The 19237-nt window shown below is 43.5% G+C and overlaps 1 protein-coding gene across 1 annotated transcript in view; it reads right to left on the bottom strand.

The window, feature by feature from the left end:
* Positions 1-2449: 2449 nt before the first annotated feature.
* SOS1 (SOS Ras/Rac guanine nucleotide exchange factor 1) overlaps positions 2450-19237 on the bottom strand; it is a 780124-nt gene continuing 763336 nt past the window's right edge. The window contains exons 21-22 of the mRNA XM_078649204.1: positions 16359-16477; positions 2450-5229 (exon numbers count right to left, since the gene is read on the bottom strand). Of these exons, the coding sequence (XP_078505330.1) occupies positions 4732-5229; positions 16359-16477 (617 nt within the window). The 3' untranslated portion in view covers positions 2450-4731. The remainder of the gene's footprint in view (positions 5230-16358; positions 16478-19237) is intronic.

Below are 19237 nucleotides of genomic sequence, written 5' to 3'. Positions count from 1 at the left end.
GGCACATGTAACTACCATAAGTGGGTCATATGTAAGACCATACACTCTAGTACTAAAAGAATATGGAAGCCACTAGTTTGATAATGCATTCTAACAGACAAATGTATAGATTTCCTGGGATTAACTGCCTTGTAGCTATCTTCCACTGGAAATCAGAAGGCAAGTCAGTCCGTCATTAAATTGTAATTCAAAAATGCATATTTGGTTTCTCTTGAACAAGTTACTACTTAAAAAATGCAAGTTACGCTAGCAAGGACTTACACATTCTTGATATTCCTGTAGTGATTTTGAGAGATGTTTTATTAAATTTGAAACTATTCCTTTTCATTACTGTTAAAATAATTTTAGAGTTCACAGTGAATCATAGGAAAAAATTACCTCTAAAAGATCCGAGTTAGTTCTTGCTACAGAAGAATCTACCTTTGCAAGTCAGTCGAGTTCTTTGCAAATAGTTTGAATGAATATTGAAACAATATGTAAGGAATGTTTAGAGCATTACATGAGAGTACGCCCGAGCGTCAATTGAAAAGTCAACAGCAAACCACTATAGAGTTGTACAGTGTTACAATAAACTGCAAATATATTGCACTTATTCAGACCACCTACTTTCACAATGATGCTGAAATTGGGGGCAAAGAAATCAACACGAACCACAAGGTTGCACAGAAACCACCAACTATCTTTATCAGATAAAGCTGCTGGTCAAATAAAAAGGGCAATTCTCATTTGTATGCAAAAATATATTTCTGAACTCCTATGTACAGTTCAATAGTTCAAGAAGGTGAAAATACATCTTTCACCTAGAAACTGCTTCGCCACAGTATTAATACCAGGAAAGGAATAGAAGATTGAAAAGGTTGGTTACAATGTAACCATCATGCTTTCACAATAGGGTGCATAATTCAAACAATGAAAGATGATTGCATATGATTACAGTGAAAAGATGACTGTTTTGACATGTTACACTACAAGAATGGAAAATATTCCCAGAGTATATGACCTGATGAAATGCAACTTTTAAGTGCCTTGATGCATAATGCATTGGTGATCAAATTCTGCACACTTTTGAATCATGCCTATAGTAATAAAGTAAAACAGATTTTCAGTAATTATATTAGAAGCTAAAATAACTGTCCTCAGCAGAGCTTGAAAATATCTTCGAGGTCCAGCACATCATGGAAAGTCCAAGTTAAAGCATTTCCTGCGTATAAATGTCTATTCATTTTGTAGCCAACATAAATGTAGTTTTGAGTGCAACAGAACTCAACATTCAATCAAAAGCATATTGCATCCTGTAGGAGCTAAAGAAAGGATGGCATAGCCTCTGTAACTACATCAAAATGTAAATCTTTACTAGTAAATTAAAACATAAGCAACCCACACGTCTTAAAGGTTAACTGGATGGTATCTGAGACCTACATCCTCATTAGGTAAATCGAAGAAGCTTAGTATTGAATGTCGCAGACCAGTAGGATAACCTCAGCTGGAAGACATCCTCCTCGTGAATTCTAAATCTCTCTGTGGACATTAATGAAATTACCTTCTGAAAAAACTCTTGTAACCCTTTCACATATGACTGTTCTCCAAAACCCAGTAGTCATTCTCCCACACATTTGAAACAACCATACCTACAGCATGGGCTTACAAAACGGTACTAGGGGCGTAGCTTGGTCAATGATACTGTAGGGTGTGAGCTTCAGTTTTCCCAACAATCACGCTGGTTTTATCTTGTTAAATTACAAAGTATGAGAAGCAGGACATACGGATGGCTTAATGGGCAGTTGAAAGAAAGAGGAGGGCGTATTGTTAGGAGCACTTAAACATTTTTCAAACTTTTTAAAAAATTTTAAGGCCTTCAAACAGAGGTGAGAGAGAACGTTTGTGTGTGTGCACGCATGCACGTGCTGTTGTCAGTGTGGCATGTAAAAATCTTAAGTCCAATCCAACAGACACTTCATCATACACGACTAAAAACACATGTACCCAACTATTTACAACAGAATACATTTTTTAGGTGGGTGTAACACCCCAAACACTCTCCCTGAAGCTACGCTCCGGACGATACTTCCATTATGTCTCTCACAGTACAAAATATAACTCTCAAGGAGTCTCCCCTTCTCAAAACTGGACATTGCTCCTGTTTAACATTCTGCAAAATTTTATGGTGTCATTTAAAACATTCTGCTTCTTTCGCTGCCATGTAGAAGTATATGCACTTCTGTTTCTGTGCTACACTGAGCAGCAAGACATGGGTTAGTCAGGCAACACACTAAGAAAGAACAAGCCTGCAAAACACGATGCACATAAATTAGACAAGCACTGGCAAAACCAATAGGCATTGCCTTTAGGACATACTGGCTCTGTCAGGCCTTCTGGAAATGAGGCACAGTACTAGGGAAGCATCTGAAAGCTTTTATCTGATGCTGTGCAGCATTGATTAAAAAAATAATTTAAAAAGCTGCAATCGTTACTGGGGAGCACATCAGTCTGCCGGTGTGTGCATGATTGATGATGTATATGAATGTATCTTTCACAATGCATGCGCACACTCGTGGAATATCATAGGCCCCATTCGCTATGTTTTTTATTATCCAACCCAAGATGGAGGACGTTACTTGGATCGGTAAATAAAAAAAATGTTTTTCACATGAAAGCACAGAGCAAAAAGTACCATGGATGTGTGAGACAATGGGTGAGCGTGAGGGGTGAAAGGGAAAAGCAGTGCACGAGGGAGACAGCACCATGGGGGTAGAGGTGAGAAGTACATGAAGGAGAGAAGAACATGGAGCACGTAGGGGCATGTGAGAAACACAGGAGAGACTGAAGCCAAGCAGCACACGAGAGTAAGAGCAACGTAGGGGATGGGGAAAAACAATGAAGGTTGAAAGCAAAACTGGGTGAGGGAGAAGCACATGAGGAAGAAAGCAGGACAGAACATGCAGGGTTGGGGGAAAATGTATGCGAGAGGAAACATGAGCAGCACAATGGTAAGGGAGAAACAAGGAGTGCAGGTGGTCATTGGGGGTGTAGCACACAAGAGAGAGAGGTGGAAAACACATGAACTCTACAAGTGCTTAACAAAAAAACAAAAAGAAAGTTACATAAAAGTGGGCAGGGGAAGAATATGTGTCAGCTAATTGAAGGGATGGCAAAGATTATGCTGCAGAGGGAAGGACAATCACAAGATAGACAAACTTGCATAACGAATGCCATAGAATAAGAAGCAAGCAAATAAGAGTGACAATATGACAACCAATGGTAAGCAATAGTGCTTTCCCTACCAGAAAACTTTCAGGATCTGGTAGGCGAGAATTACTAAATGAGATCATAGAAGTACATTAAAAACCATACAATGCACTATGCATTAATTTCAAAGCTGCCATCTTAATACACTGCTCACACCAAATAAACACGCTATTCCTCAGCTCAATCGTAAGGTTCAAATGAAAATGTAAAAATAACTCATGAAAAATAGGATCAGTTTCTACAATTTTTCACGTGTATATATATCATTGTCAGTTCCTGCTAACTTTAAAGGGCGTCTTAAAATGAATCCAATTTTTCTAACTATGCCACATCTTGTTATTTTATTCCAGTACTGTATGAAGTGTGTGGTGCAACAACTGCCTATATGGTAAAGGATACCATACATAGTTAAAACCTGTGTATTCATATAATGATTTGCTTTGACAATGAGATTTGACGTAAGTGGCAGAAGACCTTACAGTATTTATGTGTGGTGATGTATTCTAGAAACATTTCTGTCTGTACGTTTTTCTCTTGATGTTTCCTCTTAGTGTGTGTGACAAAAAGAGTGCAATATTGTAACTTTGTAATTCTCTATGCCTGCACTTCCTAGCCATGATAAAGTGGTACATGAAAATGCATGACAATACTGGATAAACATTAGAAGCTTATATTGTACATGTTACTAATACAGATTAACAGTCTTTTAAAATGTAGCGTTACTGTATATTGAACCAGGCATTAACATTGGGTCTCTCTGTTTTGGTGTTACTTTAAAGACATAAGACTTTAATCTCCCTTGTCTCAAGATGCAAAAAAAATATTCTTTTCTCTGGCAAACACAAAATTACCTTTTTAAACTGGCACCATTAAAATTAAACATAACAAAAAAGAAACAAAAAAAACAAAAACCCAAAAACAAAAGTACCTCTTTGGTCAAGCAGGTACCCATATTATTCAATGTAACAATATGTAAACATGACTGTAATACAGCGCTTTGCTTTAGTTTTACAAAGATAGGTACCACAGATCTTTCTCACAGTCCTTTTTTGTGATACAAGAAAAGAGTGGCAAAGGGAAATTAAGTAGGATGTAAAGATCCCTGTTTAGGTGTAGTTGCTTTGAGTAAATATAATATATACATGTATTTGTAAACACAAATACAGAGAAAGTGCACTATGGTTTAATTCCATATGTGTATGTTTGGGGCGGGACCCACAGGATATCAAAATATCCATCTCTTTCCTTGTTGGTAACAAGTATTTAATCATGCAAACCTGATATTTATTATCTCTTGGCCAGCTATTCCCTCCAAGCTATTTTCAGGCTAATCAGCTGCAACATTTCTTTACAATTCATTTGTGTCTGCTGAAACAACAACCAACTAGCCATATTATTATGATACAAGTCATTTTCTTGTGATTCATGTAATATACACTGTATAAAAAAAGACGAGTCTTTAGTGTTTGGAGGACACATCTCAACTTAGGAAGAGTGGGCGTTTTCCAGCAGTGGTGGTCCATCCCTGTGAATTGGCTGAAGAGTGAGCAGCTCCCTCTTATAAGTTTTTGGAGGCAGCTTTGGGATAGGCTGACAAGTGCTTTGTCGTGGTGGAACTGGTGGCCCAGCAGTAGGAGGAAGCTCCATTTCCTGTGGAATTAAAGGTGGCGAAGGTAGATGCCTGCGTGTTCCATGTGGAGAAGGCGTCTGTGGCGGTAGAGGAGTAAATGGGGAAGGACTGTTGGGGAAGAAAGTATTAGCAAGTTCACTTTTTCTACCCAAAGGAGGTGCCTGGAGATGTAGTGGTGAGCTGGAGAAGACATCTGGTGTTCGGACTGGTTCTCTGGGTGGTAACAATGGTGGGCTTTCGGGAGAATCAGAAACTGATGTCCGGTCTGGCATTGAAAAACGTGGTGAATATACTTTTGTTGTTGGCTGCCGAGGAGGAATTGCTGGTGGGCTGTCCAAGTGCTTGGACATCATCTAAAGAATAAAATTATAAATATTTTAATAAAACACCCACTTTAAATATAAACTCCCTGAAGCAAACTATAGTTCAAATTCCATTTAATAGCTTTTTATTTTACACCATATCTTGTTTCACCCCACAATTTCCATCTTTCATGCAGAACATACACAGCCAGACTATTATAGATCACTCTTCTCGGAAAGTAGTGGGAACATGATGGACTGCGACACAAACTGTTGGGGTTTAGAGATATCAATGAATAACACTTGAGTAAATCATGAATGCTAGTCCCCATATGGCGGTGAGGGAATGTAGTGAAATGATGGAGGTGGGGTGGTTAAAATTTAAGATGTCTAAAGAGGAAAGATGGCTAGAGGATAGCTTGAGTGGATGGCAGGACACCGGATATTGGTAATTTTGCATGCACACACGATACAGTGCAGTAGGGTTTGAGGCAGATTAGGACCTGATGTGTAGATCTGCCCCATTACTTCTCGAACTCTATGATGCTGATCTGTGCCGGAGAGCATACACAATATAATATTGTAGATGGGTACCTGTGCATCAATGCAAAGTTTTTCACCTCAGGCTTCAGAGTGACATCAAGGACAATTGAAACTTCACTGTTATTGTCTTCTGAAGTCATCTCAGAAGGAACCACTTTGTGGAAAACATTGGTTATTCACAGTTACATATGCATATTTATATAAACTACATCTGGTATTGTCTACTTTACTGTCCGTGCTCATCATTACCATATTAAATGTTATGCAATAAGGTGACGTGAGTTCCCTGGCTCCTATCCTTCTCTAGCACTAACTCCACTAGTCCTTTGAGGAGGAGAGCTGCCACCTCCTGCTATAGAATGTTCAAATGGTCGGGAGGAAGAGAGGAGGGGGGGGAATGGGAGGTTGCACCTCAAGAAAGGGAAGGGCGTAGCCCCTTTCTACAATTTGAAGAACCTGAAATAATGGCATTCCAGGCCAAAAGAACATGGGGCACCCATCCCTCCACAGACACAGCCTGGGGTTGGGAAAGTGAACTAGAACTGCGCGTGAAGAAGAGGAGTGTTGCAAGGTGAATCCGTGACCCTTTCCTCCGAGTCGCCCTGCATATTGCTGGATGAGAGCGTTAAGCTGCTGCTGAAGTGCCGGATGTTAGTGTTGTGAATGAAGGGCAGATCCTCTCCCAAAGTTACGAAAGCGATTGGGTTACTGGTTGAAGGAGGTGAAACTACTCAAGCAGGAAAAACAATTCTTGTCAGCAAATCCCAAATTAACCTGCATATAAACCACTGGTAGTTTGGCACAAAAGCAGTCAGGCTTAACTTAGAGGCAAAGTGTAAAGTAAAATCAATCACAGCAATGTAGAAGTCTGCTATCCAGACCTATTACTACATGAGTGGAATTTTGTACTTGACCCTGTACAAAAAACTGACACCAATGCACTACTCTGATACAATAACCACCAGTGAGCCCTCAGAGACAACATATCCTCTGGCCAATTTGTACGAGTCCGTAGAAGTTGGAAACTGAAGGATGACTTCTTCAAGGAAGCGGGCAAGCTCAAGGCCAGACTGTTAGACAAAGGCTACCCTAAGAAAACAAGAAAATAGTGACTAGGGCAACAAAAAGGTGCATGATTTTGCCCATGGGAAGCCACACTGACACCCAGACCCAGGAAGAACAATGAGAAGATTGTAATGGTAGCACCTTTTCGCCTATGAGCAATGAGGTACAACAAATTGCTAAATGGAATTGCCCACTGGTCAGTGAAACATGGAAGGAGAGACCACTGTTCGGGTTCAAAGCAATAAAAACATTAGAGACCACACAGGGATCCACCTAGGACCAGTGGCATCAGAACAAAATGGGGCCTCCTGACACTGGTGGGACACCACAAATGTGGAGGAAGTGTAGTACGTAATTTCACTGCAGACACCAAGGTTTTAGAAACTAATGACAGGACGTTTACACTCAAAGCAATCTCCAACGGTAATACTAGTAATGCTATTTATGTAGTCAGATGCCCTTGTGTGAAACTGTACACTGGACAAACAACAGCGCATCACCCAACACAGGAGCAGGATTCCCTTGAAGGTGGAAGGAGTTCCCCTGGGGCGACGCTGCCAGGAACACCACACCAAAAGTGACCTATACTAGCAAGTGGCAGAGGATGTGACCCTGGACACCCGTGGTGGAGATATCAGTGACATCCTGGACCATAGACAATGTAAATAGATTGACATGCCGAAGAGCACTACAATGGAACTAAACGATGTGTATGAACTGAGAGGACTCAGACTCCTTCCTACTTGATACGGTTAGTTGGCGCACCTCGATTGCCCGTAATTAAATGTAAAATGTAAATGTAAATGTACAGGAATTTATATAGCGCAAATCACCAAGCGGTTTCTAAGCGCTTGCTTAGGGAACCCGTCCTGGTATTCCCCTGTGAGATAACCCCGGCAGGGTATCCGCAAGGTGAAAGCCAGGCATCCCGCCGCGAGGGGCCGTTGTTACAGAGGAGGAACCCAATACCACCCCTTCATGTTTGTTATATGTGCCCATTAAGTAGTTTTTACCACCATGTTGGGCTGATATGATTCAATATTTACTTTGTTATATGTATGTATAACATGCTCATATACTTGTGTAAGAGTGCTCCTTATCTGGTAGACATAATTTAGCTAAGTCAGAGATTGTCACACGCGTGACACAAAAGCACTAAGGAACACAGCACTTCGATGTATGTCCGATACTACAGTTAGTTACATTGGTATTTGATACTATGGCGTTATCACACACAGGCCAGGTCCAAACACACGATGGCCACACTGACCTCCTATTGAGGCTCCTTGTTACCATCATAATGACTCAGGCACTTAATTGACGAAGTTAGACCTTGCAGTCGACATAAATGTTATATGCTAGGCAGTCTAACCGTTGTTGAGTAAATCATAGACATGCTCTTATTACGGGATTATGGAGGAAACATAGAACACAAACATTGTATTTTAATTGTTTAACATTACCATGCTTTGTTGTATGAGAATGAGGGGCGAGTTTCAGGCCCAAGATGGTGGCCGCAGTTAGTGGTCTAGTGGTTGGCGACTCCTGACACCTCCTTCCAGACTACACAAGTGAATCGGCAGACTCTGGGATGCATACCATTGTGTACCTAACTAATATAAGTTCACCCGCCCAACACTAGCGGCTGTCTCCTTATGTTTACAGTTGGGAAGCACTATAATAATTTTTATTTATTGTTTAGAGGTTCTTGCAATAGATCGGAGAGAAACTGAAAAGATTCGATGGCATCTGAAGTTACAATTGGCATTGAAAAGTAAGTGTAGCACGATGTTGTAAGCTTGATGCGCACAACAGTAACGCATGGCATGTGGATGGGACACCACACATAGTTTAATACCAAGTGGTGTGATGTGGATAGAATGGTTTAAGAACCGCAGCACGCTTCTAAGCAAATACAAGTATGCATGACATTCGCGGTTGTCTTTTACGGGACATACGGCACGCTCACTTCACTCCCAAGTTCCCCACTCAGAGATCTATAATACATTCCTTACCACAATTTCGCATAAATACACTGTACGTAACCAAGCTTTACAATTGTGTGGCATTACTTACATTATACAAGAGCATAGGCCATGCGGTTGTAACCCCCATGTTACACAACCCCCCCACCAACACAATTGACCTATATGGAGGAGTGCTCAGTGGAGACTTCCGTAGCAGCTCATGACAGGAGTATGTGACAATTCACTTTAATAGGAGCATGATGGAGTCATTCCACTCACCACGACACTAGTGCGATAGGCTGCAATCAGGACACACTGTGTTATTAAAGGGGATGATACACCACCGTTCTCCTTCTGACAGCTGTTTATGAAAACATGCACAGCTAATTGTTTAGACACTTATGTCTCTCCCAAAATAATGATACGGATTGGGCCATTGTTTGATACATGTTTTGCACACACCTTGACGATTTGTAATCGACATTGTGCTATGTTATAGGCACATGTATATTTGAAAAACTTGACTTAAAAAGCCAAGGAGCATATATGGTGTCATTTGTATATATATTTTAATGTTTATGCCCTGTGTTTTCTGCACTTTTTAATGAGTTACACATTCATTTGGATTGGAGGAAAATACATAACAGTAAGAAAAACTACTTCAGTCTCGTCGGTTTTATACAACCCAAATGAGAACTTACCATCAGGCTGCTAAATAATACATCGATTGTGGGTTTCCTCTGATTTACACAAGAGGATTCCAACTTGACACACAGAGCCCCAAGGGGGACTCATATAACGTAAAGTATTTATGAAGCACACAAACAGTAATCAAATGAAAACACACCACACGAAAAATCCCACATTGATGGAGAAAAATATAGCACAATTAAATAATTTGACACCAAAAGACAAAAAATCCAATCAGTAGAGCCGAAGGTATGCATTTTTTAAAGGTTTAGATAAAATAAGTTCTTAAAAGCACAAAGCAGCAACTGTGGTTACCTGGTAATGCCATACCGGGATAAAGTCACAAGTTCAAGCAGACCGTGAGGGAGAGCGGGTCGGAAAGAAGGATCAAGTCAGTCCTTCTGGGAAATGTATCTTAAATCCTGGTTGCAGAGCATTGTGGAGCTCAGTTGTGGTCCAAAGGAGTGCTGGGAGGTCAGCGTTACACAGCTGCGGTTCCGATGCGCTACAAGGGCTGAGATGGTGATTTGTATTGAGGCTGTGTCGGTTCCTATGAGGAGCTGTGAGGTTCGAGTCAAGGATGCGATGTGCAGCAGGGGTTCTGATGAGCTGTGAGGGCTGTGGTGCAGACTTGCATTAAGGCTTCACTGTGTCGGTTCTGATGAGTTGCAAGGTCAGCACAGCATGGTGTGTCACGCAACAGCGGGTCTGATGAGCTGCGAGGGTTGCAGAGCAGGATTGCTTCGGGACTACGTCAATTCCGATAAGGCACGGCGAAGATCTGCAGCAGTCCTGGTAGAGACCACAGATGGGTTGGCAGAGCACATTTAGACTCACTTCCAAGGATCCCGGGCTGGAGAGGCACCATTCAGGGGTTCAGGACCCACAGCAGCCGGAGTCCGGGTGCAGGGGTCTAAATGGTTAGAGCCTTTTCTGTCCCAGAGACCAGCCAACTAGCCCGTTGGAGTCACTCCGGTGGTCTGGGGTTCAAGATGCAGGTCCAGTCGTCTTCACTCAAGCAGCAGTTTAGCAAGACATCAGGGCAGCTGAGTAGCAGGGCAGCCCTTCTTGCAGCACAGAGGCAGGGCAGTCCTTCTTGTGAATCTTCCAGAGTTCCAGAAGTGTGCTGAAGAGTTGAATCTGAGGAGGCACTATACATGGAGTCCACTTTGAAGTGGGAGAAGATTCTAGAGTCCTCTCTATACAAAGACGTATGGAATTTCCTGTGTCCCTAACCTGGCCTTACCTTTGCCCGGGCGCACAAAAGACTAGTGTGAAACCCTTTGTGAGTATGCGGAGGCACAGTATTTCTAATGTGCAGTTGACAGGTCTACCCCTTGTCAAGTCAGAGATGGCCCATCCTACCATCACCTATTCCCCTTTTTCTGTATGGGAGAAATACACAAAGACCAACTGCGAGCTACATCTAGATATGTGACCCATGCTGTAGGCACCAAATGGTTGGGACAAGAAAATGCCAACTCCCCAAAAGTGGCATTTTGAGAATTGTGGCTTAAAAGACAACTTTTTTAAATAGCTATTTTTTAGAAACCAAACTCGACATTAACAACTGCTCCAAATTGAAAGTCATCACTTATTAAATGTAATAAGGTAACTCAATGGTAACCTATGGGCGAGGCAGACCCTACAGTACTGAAAAACAAAATGTTAAGAGTTTTCACTACTAGAACAAGTAAAAGTTAAAAGTACATATCCCAATTTTTAAATATAGTGCACCATGCTCCATGGGCTGTTTACAGCCCTACGGGCGACATATGCATTAGAGAGTGTTGCAAGAATCCAGCTCATACACAGAAGTGTGCACAGAGACCTAGGACATCAGTGAATTGTGGTGTACCTGAAACTCACCTCAGTACCTAGAAAAACCCCAAACAGCTAGCATCAGTGTCACATTAGCTCTTCGTCCTATAGCAAAGTAACCAATGATTAGACAACATAGAACATGCGACTTAGGACCATCCCAGGAATGGTGGGAAGTGAGAATACTCTTGTTATACTCTCATACCAGTCCACAACAAGGGGTAAATAAGAGACACAGTAAGGTTAAAATATTTATTTTAACGACGTGATCTCATGTGCAGTATCTTGATTAAAAATAATATTGTCAGAATGGTTACAATTCCATAAAATACAAAAGGAGAAATCATATTACAATGTCCTATAGCGCCTAGTTTTAACACCCTCCCTACATAGGAACTATGTATTATAAACTATAGAAGGTCTCTTAGGCGTGTGTGGGGGACCCCATTACCTTTCCGCTCATGTAAATTACATCTGGATCAGCATAGGCTCTCTGCATTCCTGGAAACTGAAATCTTCCATGTGTCTGAAATCATGGCAAGTGTGTGATAATAAGGACGCCAGAATCTTACTTGGCTCACAGCTGCCAAAATGTTGTGTCTAAAAAACGTTACCCGAACATGTCGAAAAACAACTAACATGTTTTGATAACCTTGACGGTGTTAGCACTCACTGTGCAGACTAGTGGCACAATGTAAGTCTAGAGATGTCGAAAACAAATCTTTTCTCATGTGTAGACCTTCGTGAAGGCGAACTTACAAAAACAACTATGCAGTGTCGTGTGCAAAAGCAGCAAAAGGTAAAATGGATGGCCGACGGCGACCAGTCTCGAGGGATACGGTGTGACCCCGCGCCCAGGGTGCGCGAGACGGCGGCGCCCTCTTATCCTGCGGCACCCCTCAGGATTGCTGATATTATGTATGCCCTGAGTAATCTCCATGTAGCTGTGCGCGACATGGCCCTGGACCTGGAATGCCGACTGGATATCTCTATGCTTGCAGAGCCCTCGGACGGCCATGCTGAGCTCCGTGTGCTGTGCACCTCGCCACACCCTGTGTTTGTCTGCGACTACCAGCCTGCTCAGACGTACTTGAAGGTGCTGGATAAGAGAGATGTGGTTGCTGCCGCGCTACCCAGTGTTGATGCGGAGATGTGTGGAGATCTTGGTCCTCGGCAGAGGCGGGAGGTTTGTGTCCGGACGCCCCGCCACACAACTGTTTCGGGACTTCATCGCGGGTCTCCATGCCCCATCCTGGAGTTGCAACTGCTGTTTTGGCCGGCAGCCCTTCAAGCATTGCGATTGTGCATTGCTCCTTCTTGGTTGGACGTTCACCGCTTGGCTCTGAGGTGGACGGACTTAGGTGGATGGCATCGTGCTCTGCAGTGGACCTTACTTTTGCTTTCTCCGTCCAAGATGGCTGCTTTAGAACTGTACTCCGTCGGCGTACTGGATCGAAAGGGACAAGGTTGAGGATGTTTCTCCCTTTTTGCTGCATCCGGTTTTGTGCATTGCTGGGACTGTAATGGACAATAGTGGGAGATACATGTTGGTCTGGTGCTGGTTCGGGGTCCGGGGATGGATGGCCGAGGGTAAAAGTACTGATTGTTTTGGTTATTTTCCTGGCCCTCCTCCGGTCTTTTGTGATTTCTTTTCCTTCTTTCTCTTGCTCCTAAATTTCGGGTACTCTTGGGGCGACAGACACACTGCTAGGGGGGGGGGGGTAGGCCGTAGCCTCTGCATGCGTGTTGGGTGGGGGGTGTTCTTTCTTTGTTTGTTTCAGTTACTATGGGCCTTATTTTCCTTCTTCTTCTTCTACTTTTTTCTTCTCCTATTTCTTTGGGTCAAGGGGTGGATTGGTGCGAGGTGGGTAGTGGCTGGGGTGTATCATAATGTCTGCGCGTCTTCTCTCCTGTGCTACTCGCCTCCAGCCTTTTGTTTAATAGATAATGTTCGTTAATCTTTCTGAATATTGTTGTCCATTTCGGTCCTGGTACGGATTGTTAAGAATTTGCTCCTTCTTGGCTCCTACTACTTTGGCTATACTTTTAAAAAAAAACTTTAAAACTAAACCTTCACTTCTCCTACTTCTCGGCAGCGCAACACATTACAGTGTAACTTGGATTAATCGTGTTTGCTTTGATATGCTGCTGAGTTGCCCAATTGCTCGCTACTGTGCTTTAATCGATTGCGAGGCCGGCCGGTGGGTTGTAGGCCCGTATTTGTTTGCTTATATTATCCAATAAAGGTTTTATAAAAAAAAAAAAAAAAAAAAAAAAGGTAAAATGGCGTTTAAACTTCTAATAAGCGATGCTAACATAACATGCACGCAAAGCAGGCCTCAGGCCATACTACAAAAGGAAGGTTAGAGTCTGGCAAAAGTTTTATTTTGCCAGTTAGAAATGGCAGTTTAAAACTACACACACACAGACTGCGAAGGCAGGCCTGAGACATGTTTCAAAGGCTATTGAAGTGGCCGGCAAAATTAGTGCTGCAGGCCACTGGGTACATGTAGTACCGCTTTACTAGAGACTTAAAAGGAAATTAAATGAGCCAATTGATTGTAAGCCAATTTCACCAGGATTAAAGGAGAGAGCAAAAGCAATTTAGCACTGGATAGCAGTGGTAAAGTGGCTGAGTTCTAAAAGCCAACAAAAAAAGGTTCAGAAAGCAGGAGAATTAAGGCAAACAAAAATGGGGATGACCATGCAGAGAGGGCCAAGTCCAACAGCGATGAAAAGGTAGCTAGACTGTATTCGGAGGCATGAAATGAAGGTCCAAGGACTGTGCTCTGGGCCTTGAAAATTTTAAAATGCTATATCTTTACCTTGCTTAAATCAGCTATTGGATGTACCTAGTCAAATGGGAGATTCATTTGATTGGCCTGGACATCAGCAGAAAAGTTGGATGTCCTGAGCCAAGCATAATGTTGCACTGTGACAGATGTACCCATGGCTTGGGCAATGGAGTCTGCCATGTCCAATCCAGATTTTATGATGTGCTCGGAAGTGTTCTGACCATCAGTGATGACCTCTTGAAAATGAGCCATCATGTTGGCAAGGACATGTGGTAGAATCATCTATGCAATGTCCCACACTGAACAGCTTTAACTGGTGAAAAGGCAGTTGGCATCAATAGATTTTAGAGGGCAATACTCCCTATCTAAAAGGTTGTTTTACCCCAGGCCTCTAGGCATTCTTGGTCAGAGGGGAATATAGGAATGGTTTTTGAACAAGAAGCCTGGATGACTAAGTTCCAGGTGATGGATGTGTGGAGAGGAAGGCTTGATCACCAGGAGCAGAGTGATAACAGGGGGTGTAGAGGACAGCTTCTCGCAAACCGCAATGATGTGTTAACTGAAAGGAAGAAGAGGTCATAGGAGGCAGGAGAACCTCAGCAAGGACGTTTATTTGTGTTTCAGTAGGGGGTCGTTGCACAACCTCCATCATTGTCAGACCTGTAGTAAATTCCATTGCCAGCCAAGGGGAGGTATCCAACCCATGAAACAACGAGAGGCCTTGAAACTCAAGTGTTTCCTGGTCCTGACTAGCACAAGTAATGTAGCCTATAGAATCTACATCCTTTGCAAACATTTTGTGTAGGTGATCTGTAATTTGCTGGGCCTCTGTGAGAGCGAAGCTGGGGCTTGGGGTCTGGTTTTGGTGTCATGTCTGAAGATGGAGCAGAGGTTGGTGGCGGACGTAGCACAGAGAAACCTAGCAGCGGATCAAAGCAAAGAAGAGACGTACTTGGTTCCAATAGTGCGGAGATTAAAGGAGTCAGTTGGAAAGAAAGGCACATCAGCAACTGTGTTGAGTAGGCTGGTTCCCAAAGACATGCTGGAAGGCATCGACGCTTTCTTGAAGATGGAGAATATTGTGTACAAGAATGCAGCCGTGCCCAATCCCAGGGTAAAAAACTCTGGAAAAGCTGGTCTTCAATGCACGTGAGGGGGAGGCGCATAAGGTTCATGGAATAGAGACCTGTTCAGAGCCAGGTACATAGGAGTAAGGCTGTGTGATAAGTTCCAGTTCTGAGGACAAGAGGTTTGAGAGAGACTGAGCATGACGAAGGGGCTTTCCTCTAGAGCGATTTGTCTACTTCTTCCTATGCTTCCTCTTGTAGACCCGAATAAGCGGATGGAGAATGGGAACGGCATTGAGAGCGCATCTGAAGTCGGTGCTCATCCTTTTTCCGGACTATGCAGAGGTTGGCCTCCTGTTCCTTTATGACCTTCGGGTTCATGGAGAGACAGAAGGAGGAAGGCTTTGAGACATGGTCAGACCCTAGACACCATAAGTAGATGGCACTGGGGTCTGTGATGGACTTCTGTCTCTCACATTCTCTACAAGGCTTTAAACCAGATTTTCTAAGAAGGGACTTGGTATTGCAATAAGAAATAAATAATCTGAGAAGAATTTCTCAGTGTGTAAGCTCAAGTCTGCGTCAAAGGTGTGAAATAAAGAGAACTGACATTGACACGCCAGGACAGCACTTTGAGCTTTGTTGGCAACGCTTAATGTCATTTCTGCCACCAACTGAGTCCAGCTCTCTCTACAGGTGGCCTTGTCTTGAAGTTTCTGCATCCAGTCTGACCCATGGGGTTGTTCTACATGTGAGGAATCTGCAGGTAGAAACATCCAACAGAATAGCCATGTCACAGTTTGCAGATTCTCTCAACTTTGGGATAGTGGTTGCATTGCTACTTAGAGGGCACTATACTTTGAAATATTACATTATCTAAATAGGCAAAGGAAACAATCTTAACTTTCACACTGCGTTAAAGATGCACTTGTTCTAACTTGGATACATTACTCCCTTTTCCAGATAAGTGCAATGAATCATCCTATTGTTGCATTTGGTGCCCAATACACTTCACATAGCCACATATACAATAACATTAAATAACAAAACATGAAGCAGACATATTTTATACAAGTTTTAAGAAAGTCTTAAGTTATTCTTTTTGAGATAAACAATTATTTGATTTTAGTTACATAGATCAAACCAAAACTAGAATTAAAAAATCAGATTTCATCAAATGTAAGTAAATAAGAAACCTCACAGCTAATTCTCCTATACATTAATTTCTCTACCTTTGATGGGGAAGACTCTGTTGGGGCAGACTCTGGTCTCCTCCTTGGAGGAACTGGCGGCGGTACATGAGTTTCATCTGTGCTTTTGCTAAAACTGATTGATGAAACTGAAGCAGATCCTTCATAAAAGAAAACAGAAAAGAGTGGAAAAAATGATAAATTGGAAATCTTTGCTGATGACTGCTGGTAAATTTCAACACTTGGGTAGTTGCATTGTTGCCAAGAACAAAAAATGAAAACATGTATGTTGAGATTTAAAACTACTTAAAGTACATCTCATTTGCTATGCTATTAAGGACAACATTACTTATTCAGCCTTTCTATCTTTAGCAGACTCAAATACTCTAATTGAACAAATTACTTATCTTCGGTAACGATATTTCTGTAAGAAACATGGGTTACGTATAGATTCCTTACCTTAGAATGACCCCCAGGCGTCAGGCTGGACGGGGAAAGTTTATCTCCAGCAGTACCCCTGCGCATCAGAAGGTGGTGTTGGTCAACTCTGCGCCCGTTGTTGGCGTATTAGTCGCCGGGATGACGTTGCGGAAGCTATATAGATGCCGCCCTCGCACTCCGATATCAGTTCTGTACATGACTTTCCACGCCAGAAGCACAGAGCCATACAATACACTGACCACTGGTGCACAAAACTAGGGCCCTGAAAGGAAATCCATAACCCTAGAAGTCAGTTTGCAGAATGGGGAGGGCGATAAGGAATCTATAGCTAACCTATGTTTCTTACAGACATATTGTTACTGAAGGTAAGTAACTTGTTCATCTGAAAGAAACTGTTATAGATTCCTTACCTTAGAATAGATACCCCAGCAATACCAACCCCAGAGGTGGGTCTGCGAACTAAGTTCACACCAGAAAGTCCGGGAGAACAGAACGGCCAACGCCGTCTCTCCGGACTTGGCCGTCCAGGCAGTAGTGCTTGGTGAGCGTGTGCAGTGATGCCTACATAGCTGCCTGACATGTCATTTAGAGGGACTCCCAGTCCCAAAGCAGTAGTAGCTGCCGTCGTCCTGGTGGAATGGGTGCACAGACCCACTGGCGGTTCCTTCTTTGTCTAAGAATAGCAGGCCTTGATGCACCGACCAAAAAACCTGGAGATGGTCCGTTTTTGCATGGTCCGACCTTTCTTAGAACCCACGTAACCAACAAAGACCCGGAATTGTTTGGTGCGATCCAAATAAAAGGAGAGCGCACGCTTTGGATCCAGACGGTGGAGCCTCTCTGCTTCTTTTGAAGGATGTGGAAGCAGAAAGAAGGTGGGCAATGTGACGGCTTGGCCAATATGAAAAGAAGTGTCCACCTTCGGAAGAAAGGAAGGTTGAGTTCTGAGGACGACCTTGTCTGGATGAACAGCCAGAAAAGGAGGCTTGGAAGACACAGCTTGTAGCTCACTCACCCTGTGCGCAGAGGTGATGGCCACCAGAAAAGCAGTTTTCAGAGTGAGGAGCCTGTGAGGACAGTTATGTAGTGGCTCAAAGGGAGCGCACATTAGAGAAGTAAGAACCAAGTTCAAGTCCCACAGCAGCATTGCGGAGGGAACAGGAGGAAAAAGATGAGTAATGCCTTTGAGAACTCTATTTACAACAAGGGACTTGAAAAGAGAAGGCTGATCAGGAAGCCTGAGGAAGGCTGAAACGGCAGAGAGGTAGCCCTTAAGAGTGCCCAGAGCAGAGCCCTGCTGGGCCAAAGACAGGAGGAACAAGAGAACCTCAGAAAGAGGGGCAGAAAGGGGATCAACAGCCTTTATTGTGCACCATGCCACAAATTTATTCCAACTGCATGTGTATTCTGTCTTAGTGGAGGGACGCCTGGCTGCCAAAATTACATCACAGACTTCAGGAAGCAAGTGAAATGACGTCAACTGCCACCGCTCAATGTCCACGCAAGGAGGTGGAGGCTGGACAGGTTCGGGTGGAGGACCGTCCCCTGCTGCTGAGGCAGACGGATCGGGGGATTGATGGCCATGTTGAGCAACTCAGCATACCAGACTCTTCGTGCCCAATCCAGAGCCACAAAAATGACTTGGGCCCAGGCACGCCTGATCTTCAGCACTCTGGGCAGAAGTTGTATAGGCGGAAAGGTGTATAAAAGACCCAAACTCCACTCGCGACGAAAAGCGTAGCCTAGCGAGTGCCACCTTGAAAATTCCAACTTGCAGAATTGCTAACATTGTGCATTCTCTTCAGTGGCGAATAGATCTGACCAAGGCTCTCCCCACTGTTGAAAGAAACCTTGCACCACCTCCGAGTGAAAACACTATTCATGATCCATCGTACTCCTGCGGCCGAGTTTGTCCACCCTGGCATTCAGTGAACCTGCCAGGAGTTTAACCATCAGGGATATGCCCTGATGTTCCAGCCATGTCCAGAGACAGAGGGCCTCCTGACATTGGGTCCATGACACCACCCCGCCTTGTTTGTTGCAGTACCATATGGCGGTGGTGTTGCCCATTAACACCTGCACTACTCTTCCTCGGACAGAGGGAAGGAATGCTTTTAGTGCAAGACGGATTGCCCGAAGCTCCAGAAGGTTTATGTGGAGCTCGGACTCCGCCATAGACCTCTGATCTTCGTCTCTCCCATGTGACCGTCCCATCCCAGAAGGGATGCATCCGTCACCACTGTGTGTTCTGGTTGGGGAAGGGAGAGGGATCTGCCATTGACCCAATCCTGGTTTGTGAGCAACCACTGCAATTGTCGTGCAGTGCCCTCCGAGATCTGGACGCAATCTGACAGATTCCCCTGATGCTGCACCCACTGGAACTTCAGTTCCCACTGCAGAGCCTGCATATGCCACCTGGCATGATCGACCAGCAGGATGCAGGAGGCCATGAGGCCCAGCAGCCTCAGGGTCATCCTGAT

The sequence above is a fragment of the Lissotriton helveticus genome, chromosome 6 (assembly GCF_964261635.1).
Source record: "Lissotriton helveticus chromosome 6, aLisHel1.1, whole genome shotgun sequence".
Lineage (NCBI taxonomy): Eukaryota > Metazoa > Chordata > Amphibia > Caudata > Salamandridae > Lissotriton > Lissotriton helveticus.
The sequence above is the reverse complement of the archived record's forward strand: the minus strand, read 5'-3'. Positions and strand labels throughout refer to the sequence as shown.